This window comes from Squalius cephalus, assembly GCF_949319135.1.
Source record: "Squalius cephalus genome assembly, chromosome: 24".
Lineage (NCBI taxonomy): Eukaryota > Metazoa > Chordata > Actinopteri > Cypriniformes > Leuciscidae > Squalius > Squalius cephalus.
The window spans coordinates 5,600,179-5,608,866 of NC_137145.1; the positions used below are offsets into that span (position 1 = coordinate 5,600,179).

An 8,688-nucleotide genomic window follows, 5' to 3' on the forward strand; every position below is an offset into this window, starting at 1 on the left:
AGTAGCGAAGCGAGTTTATTAATAAAAGTCGTGGGCCAGTGTTGACAACAACTCTCTGTGTGCGCAGTGCAATCTCCGATCTCTTTGTGCGCGTGTGTGTGTTGCTTGAATGAAATATAGAACGGTGATTAAACTGACTTGGAACTACCTGTGCTAAAACGGTTTTAATGCACTCCTTCCAACCAATCAGAATCGAGAGTTCAGACAGACCATGGTATATCTCGTCAATGCAGGCAAACGACCATGCACAAAGTAATATAAACGAAAATCAGTATGAAAGAAACAATAGGTCATTTTTAGAGCTATATTTTATTAGATTTAAAGATATTGTCGCAATTATGAGTTATGATATCCAACTGAGAAAAGAAGTCAGAATTGTGAGAAGTCGCAATTACCTTTTTTATGTTTTAATAAAGCTTCCATAAACATCACAAAAATGGCACCTTCAAAAATAAAATTATAATAAAAATGTTTTACATTTATTGTATAAGATTATTATTAATATAAAATAATCCAGATAATTAGTAAACAATGCAGAAAAAGGTTGTAACTGTTATAATAATATTAATAATTATTTTTATTATTAGTAGTAGTAGTAATTATTACTTAAGTATTGTTGATGTTATTATAAATTAAGTTGATTATAAATTACTTAGACAAAATGATCTTTGAAATGTACATTTATGTGATTAAATGATCAATTATGCAAATGTGGGGACACACAGTCATAATTTCTAGCCATTTAAAGCTTTATTTATTAAAAAAAAAAATTCTATGGTATAATTGATGAAAAAGAAATCCAGGGCATCTCCATCAATCTCCATCAGTGTTTTGATAATACTTCTATATTGTATTTGTGACGTGAAATTGCTCTAGCATGTTTCGCAGTTGCTGTCTATGATAGTATTGTGAAAGTGTGTGTATGGTCATTGGTGTTAGACTGACTCGTCCTCTTTCACTGTCCCATAGGAAATGGGTATGGAAACCACCGCAACTCCCCTGGTCTGCTGGTCTCTCCGGGGAACATGAGTAAGAACATGCAGGCCAAGTCTCCTCCGTCCATGAGCATGAGCATGAGCAACCGCAAGCCGGACCTGCGTGTCCTGATCCCCCCCGGATCCAAGAACACCATGCCCTCCATCGTAAGTTCACATCACCATTGCCACACGCCAAAATATGATCACTGGCCGTCAAGTTCAGTTGCACTGAGGATTTAATGCTAAACACACCAGCTTTGCCCATATAAAACCAGTTCAGACCATCAAATATATGCCATAAAGACGTTTCTTCAGTTTTACTAGAACTAATTAGAGCTGTATTCTTTTAACTGCTCACCAGTCGGAGGATGTTGACATGTTGCTGGTAAGTAGCATCATTGCACACCTTCAGTGAAACACGATTAACCATCAAACAGAGTACAGAAACAGACAAACAAACAGAAAGTTTGGTCAAATGCACACTGAAACAAAACAGTCTCATTCCTCTGTTGCCAAGGGGACTGCGTTAGTGGTTCCCATAGCAACAGTGAAACTCCGGCGGTGATGGCTGGATGTGAGATGATTGCAGGGTGATTACCTGTTATTGGTCACATGTATCTATAAATATCAATATATCTATTAAGCAGTTAGACAGAGCAGATATGATGCCACCTGCACATTAACTGTTAGTCCTGCGCAATTGAATTCTGTCGCGGTTGTTTTAAATATCATATTTCTTTCCCACAGAACCAGAGAATAAACAACTCTCAGTCCGCCCAGTCCCTGAGCACACCAGTGGTGTCTGTAGCCACACCCACTCTACCAGGACAGGGAATGGGCGGTTACCCATCAGCCCTCTCTACCTCATACGGTACAGGTGAGTGCTGCTCAAATAATATAATATAATATAAGATAAGATAAGATAAGATAAGATATTGAAATATAATATAAACAACATTATATTATATTATTGTTTATATAAAATGATATAACAAAACATTATTATATATTATTTTATAATATATTATATTGATTGTTTTATAATATAATATATAATATAATGTTGATGAGATTACATTATTATATTATATTATATTATATTATATTATATTATATTATATTATATTATATTATGTATTATATAATTTATCATAATTATATATATCTGCAAGAAATCTTACTGAACTCAAACTTTTTAATGGTAGCGTATATATGTAAACACTCACCTAAAGGATTATTAGGAACACCTGTTCAATTTCTCATTAATGCAATTATCTAATCAACCAATCACATGGCAGTTGCTTCAATGCATTTAGGGGTGTGGTCCTGGTCAAGACAATCTCCTGAACTCCAAACTGAATGTCAGAATGGGAAAGAAAGGTGATTTAAGCAATTTTGAGCGTGGCATGGTTGTTGGTGCCAGACGGGCCGGTCTGAGTATTTCAGTTACTGGGATTTTCACGCACAACCATTTCTAGGGTTTACAAAGAATGGTGTGAAAAGGGAAAAACATCCAGTATGCGGCAGTCCTGTGGGCGAAAATGCCTTGTTGATGCTAGAGGTCAGAGGAGAATGGGCCGACTGATTCAAGCTGATAGAAGAGCAACTTTGACTGAAATAACCACTCGTTACAACCGAGGTATGCAGCAAAGCATTTGTGAAGCCACAACACGCACAACCTTGAGGCGGATGGGCTACAACAGCAGAAGACCCCACCGGGTACCACTCATCTCCACTACAAATAGGAAAAAGAGGCTACAATTTGCACAAGCTCACCAAAATTGGACAGTTGAAGACTGGAAAAATGTTGCCTGGTCTGATGAGTCTCGATTTCTGTTGAGACATTCAGATGGTAGAGTCAGAATTTGGCGTAAACAGAATGAGAACATGGATGCATCATGCCTTGTTTCCACTGTGCAGGCTGGTGGTGGTGGTGTAATGGTGTGGGGGATGTTTTCTTGGCACACTTTAGGCCCCTTAGTGCCAATTGGGCATCGTTTAAATGCCACGGCCTACCTGAGCATTGTTTCTGACCATGTCCATCCCTTTATGACCACCATGTACACATCCTCTGATAGCTACTTCCAGCAGGATAATCCACCATGTCACAAAGCTCGAATCATTTCAAATTGGTTTCTTGAACATGACAATGAGTTCACTGTACTAAAATGGCCCCCACAGTCACCAGATCTCAACCCAATAGAGCATCTTTGGGATGTGGTGGAACGGGAGCTTCGTGCCCTGGATGTGCATCCCACAAATCTCCATCAACTGCAAGATGCTATCCTATCAATATGGGCCAACATTTCTAAAGAATGCTTTCAGCACCTTGTTGAATCAATGCCACGTAGAATTAAGGCAGTTCTGAAGGCGAAAGGGGGTCAAACACAGTATTAGTATGGAGTTCCTAATAATCCTTTAGGTGAGTGTATATACTGTATTACACACTACCATTAAAAAGTTTGATTTCAGTAAGATTTCTTGCAGTCTAAATATTTTTGAAAGAAGTCTCTTGAGATCACCAAATCTGTGTTTATTTGATTTTAATAGAGTAATGTTGTGAAATGTCACTTTTGATCAATGTAATTCATCCTTGCTGAATAAAATTAATTTCTTTAAAAAAATCTTACTGACCCCATATTTTTGAACGATAGTGTATATTCAAATTATTTTAAATGTGCACACTATGCACATTTATGGTTTTCTCAGTGAATCTGAACTGTTTGAAGAGTCTTAATTACACCACCAGGTGGCGTCATTGACTCAATATTCTTTCAGCCTCTTCCTGGAGACTGGAGATTCAGTCCAGTCTATATGCAGTGTGTTGAATAGAGATCTTTCTCTTCCCTTCTAGAATATTCTCTCAGCAGTGCAGACCTGTCCTCTCTGACCGGTTTTAACAGCTCAACTTCTCTTCATCTGGGCTCGATGACCGGCTGGCAGCAGAACATGCAGCATTCTGGCCTAGGACATCTCGGGTGAGCATCTTCACCCCTGACCTGTGCACCCAAAACACACTGAAGATCAGCTGTAATACTCACTATAACGACAGGCAAATCACTGTGGGCATGTGCAGTGTTATGTCATAATGTAAGGGCTAGAAATACAGTGGGATCCAAAAAGTTTTGATTTTCTTTTTTAATTAAAATTCAACATTTTAAATTACAAATGTGAATATAATATATACTTAAATTGTATAATAATATACTTTTTAGGAATCGGAATTGTATTTTTATTGGAATTCAAAATTTTAAATTAAAATATCAAAATGCATTATAATATAATATAATATAATATAATACATTTTGAAATTCACGATTTTTTTGTTCAGTTAAATTTTTCACTTAAATTATTTAGCTGGGAATCTGGGATTTTATATTGAATATAATATTTATATTAAATATAATATTTAATATAATATACATTTATTTATTTTTTTACTTTTTCAGTTACAATTTTTACTTAGCCTTTTTCCTTGGAATCTGTATTTTATTTTTATTGGAATTATACATTAATACATTTTGATATTCATGTTTTTTTGTTCAGTTAAATTTTTCACTTAAATTTAGCTGGGAATCTGGGATTTATATTTAATATAATATTTAATATAGTAAATAAATGAATATAATATAATAAAATATACATTCTAAAATTTGTATATTATATTGTATTACATTATATTAAAAAGTACTATATATAACTAATTTTAACTTGAATTGTTTTGATGATAATATAGTGTCATAAAAATGTAACTAGCTTTCTCAGATTTTTGGACTCTACAATTTTAAAAGTGCCGAGGATGCATTAAAACATCAGTCTTAGAAAAGTGATAATCTGCATTAATCTCTCAAAAATTGTGGTCAATTCATAATTTTCACCACTTATATCCTCATACGGTCCCAACCTGTATCGTGACTATATCTATTTCCCAGCACTGTAACATCAGCGAGTCGTCACGTTTTTCCTCGGCCTCTCTCTCCCCACAGGAACTGCGGCAGCACACAGTTATGTCAGAGCTCCACCCTCTCGCTGCCGTCCAATCAGAGCCTGCACATCAAGTCGGAACCCGTGTCTCCTCCCCGGGACCGCGCGGGAGGCACCCCGGGGGGCTACGCTCAGCCCCTGCCCCCTCCCCTGGCCCAGCAGGCGTCCCAGCAGGGTCACCTGCGGCAGGACTCGGGACGCTCCCCGGTGGACAGCCTGAGCAGCTGCGGCAGCTCGTACGACGGCAGCGACCGCGAGGAACACCGCTCCGACTTCCACTCGCCCATGGGACTGCTGAGACCCTCTCAGGACGAGCGGCAGAGCCCCTCCGTCAAGCGCATGCGTCTGTCCGAGGGCTGGGCCTCGTGATCCCGCTTCTCAGTCTGGAGATTTCACTTTAGTATTATTATATTTGTTTCTGCGGAGTGTGAGTGCTACATCAAGTATTAAAATTGATATATATATAAGATAAACAGGGGAGGGAGGGCGTGTTTGTGATTTGGGGTTGGGGGCAAGGGACATGCATCGCTTGTGCCACGTGTGGGGAAAACGACAAAAAAAAAAAATATATACATGTAATTTTACATACGTGTGTATGTATGTATACAAGCATACAGGATTAAAAAGAGAAGTCTGGTACTCTTGTTTGGTAAAGCTACTTTTTAGTTTCAGTAATATATTATGCATAATTAAACTATTAAAGGAGGCATTGACGTGTCTCAGGGCTTGTACAAGTAATATTCGGGGCCTTTACGCTCACGTCAATGCGCACTAACTTGCAAATGTATGTTATCACAGACGTTGTTGTGTTGCAGGTTCAACGTATTTATGTAAATAGAGAACGATGAGGCTTTTGGGTAAACGGACCTGCCAGGATTTGCAGGTTTATTCGCGATTAACGGAGCGATAGAGAAAGCCATCACGCACCATTTTAAGACTACACGGGCCCAGGGCTGAGGAATGGACGCCATTTTTACAATTCTAAACGGGATCGGGAAGTGTTCCAAATTCACAAATTCTCTTGTAAATGTTGTTGATATTTCAGAGCCGTGTTAACAACGTTAAAGTTCTCTGGGCCATGTATTGCCTGTCCCCGGTGGAAGAGATGTACAATACATTTTGCTTATATTTTCATAAAAATGCAGAGCATTTGTTGCTACCTGTTGACCACATGAGTCAGAATGTGATTTCAAGCTTTGCCGATGTTGAACAGAGAGGTAAAGCTGTGTGAGCTCCAAAAATAAAGCCATATAAACAATTTCACTTTTTTTTTTTTTTTTTTTGCTTGCTCGTTTCTTTAATTCATCAGGTTATTGCATGGATTTTGATCAGTATGAATCAAATGTTTCTTCATGATGCAAAACTAGACCAGAATTTGTCTTTTTTTGGTAGGCTGTATATTTAAAATTCTTAAAAACTCATCAAAACACAATATTTTACAGACACATTTCTCACTGTAAAAAAGTTGCTGCCTTAAATTAAGTACAATCAACTTGAATATTTAAGTTAACTAAAAAATGTGTTTAATCTTGTATAACTTTAAAAAAATATATATGTTTAGGTTGCATATGTTGGATATGCATATGTTGTCATAATTTATTAATCAAATGTTTTTTTACAGAGTACACTGTGAAAAATAGTTGGTTTAACTTAAAAAGGTAAGTCACATGGTTGCCTTAATTTAGTTCATTGAAATAAAAAAATTGAGTTAATACAATGAAGGAGATTGGTTTGATCAACAGAAACTCAAAATATTGTGCTATCTGAAGTTGATTTGACAAAATTTTTTTTTTTTTGATAAATCATGAAATTTTCTGGAGTTCCAGTGCCAAAACTAAAAGACATCGTGATTTAAACCATCATGGCTCAAATATGATTCCTCAGACCACTGTGAGTTCATTCTCATTTCACAGCCTAAACTGAGAACTTCAGCTTCATATTTAAAACATAAGTCTACAGTAAACCGCTTATGAAATATTTACAGAAAACACTTATGAAATTAGTGTAAGGTTCTGGTAAGCTGCATGTGATTCTCCTTGTTTGTCTTTTAGGGATTGTTTGATGGAGCAATTCATGCCTTTATTTATAGCAAAATATGTATACTTTAAAATCATTTTGCAAGGTCATTGTCTGTCTAGTATGCTCACGTTTTACTAGACTGGACTGATAATCATCTTTATAGTCGTAAGGCTGGAAATGACATCCAACACCTTTAATGATTTAATGTGTCGTGATAAGCAATTCATCATAAGAGCAGAAAATATGAAAAGAGCAGGGCAGAATTTCTGATTAAATCCATTAGAATTCTTGCAGGAATGTTTGATTCTAAATAGTTGAGACTTGTCAAATGAAGAGATGTTTGTTGCATTTAAAGCAGTAAAATATCGCGTTTGTTTGAATTATAATAGCTGCTGAATCCTACTCTTTCCTTATGTTACAAATTGCAGTCGCGTTTAGAAATATATCGACATCTCAGAGGAGAATACACCCAGACAAACCTTCCGTGAAATTAAAGTCGACGGAATTAGTTATCACACACACTGTACGTGTGAGCTGAAATATTGAAAACCATATCGACAGGACGAGGATATTTTTTAATAAGGCTATTAGTATTAATTAAGCGCAAACACGTTCGTGCCTTTAAAGATTATTATTTATTCCATTACAACTGTCATCAAAAACAACAAACCAAACTATAATTCCTTAAACACGCAGTAAAACATATTTCTGACCATACGTAAATTTACAGTCAGTAGGCTAATTGCTTCTATAATCTTTATTTTGAGAATATCAGATACGTATAAAGTACAAAACCATAAATTAGATTTAAAGCGTTAAAAAGCATTAGATCGATAGACAGACAGATAGATAGATAGATAGATAGATAGATGATAGATAGATAGATAGATAGATAGATAGATAGATAGATAGATAGATAGATAGATAGATAGATAGATAGATAGATAGATAGATAGATAGATAGATAGATAGATAGATAGATAGATAGATAGATAGATAATTTGTTTTTCAGCTGGTGCAAAATCTTCAGTTTATTAATGTCTAAAGAACTGAAGCTTAAAATATTATTCAACTGCTCTTTAATTTATGGTGAAAATTAAGCTTTTATCTGTCTGATAACTGTGCTAAATGAAAGAACTGCATCATTGTATAGGACCGATCATATAGATGGAAAAAATGTTTCTGAACTCCCCTGATGTTAAGCTGCTGTTTGACTGTCGCCAGGTGGCGCTGTAGTGCAATAACACACACGTTCATGGACAACACTGTCGAAACATACAAGCTCAAGTCTGGGATAATGTATAATAACATACTGTGAAATGCAAGAACTAGTAATAAATACATATAAAAATATAGGCTACTATATCTTAAATAAATAAAAGCTAATAAGCACACTGAGATTTCACATCCACAATTATTCCATTGTGATTTCTTCGAGTATAAATGACTACAAATATATTTATCACTGGAAATAGAAGATATAATCACAGTCTACGTTTTAAAGAGGACATTTGCTCTGTAATTGCTGGTTTTAATATGAACAAAGCCATTGTGAGTGTGTGTAGGCTGCGTATGTGAGTGAGTGTGTGTGTGTGTGTGTGAGAGTGTTGTTCTGCTATTTCCTTCCCTTTTATCTCCATGAACGTAAAAAAAAAAAAAGGATCCAACCTACCAATCTACCAATCTTTTTTAGATAGATATGGTTTAG

The 8,688-nt window shown here is 36.0% G+C and overlaps 1 protein-coding gene across 2 annotated transcripts in view; it reads left to right on the top strand.

Annotated features, from left to right (window-relative positions):
* Window positions 1-6,224, top strand: part of mef2ca (myocyte enhancer factor 2ca) — a 44,197-nt gene extending 37,973 nt beyond the window's left edge. For both annotated transcript variants that reach the window (XM_079860485.1, XM_079860486.1), the window contains 4 exons: window positions 970-1,142; window positions 1,725-1,854; window positions 3,832-3,955; window positions 4,964-6,224. In XM_079860485.1, the coding sequence (XP_079716611.1) occupies window positions 970-1,142; window positions 1,725-1,854; window positions 3,832-3,955; window positions 4,964-5,330 (794 nt within the window). In that variant the 3' untranslated portion in view covers window positions 5,331-6,224. The remainder of the gene's footprint in view (window positions 1-969; window positions 1,143-1,724; window positions 1,855-3,831; window positions 3,956-4,963) is intronic.
* Window positions 6,225-8,688: the final 2,464 nt, after the last annotated feature.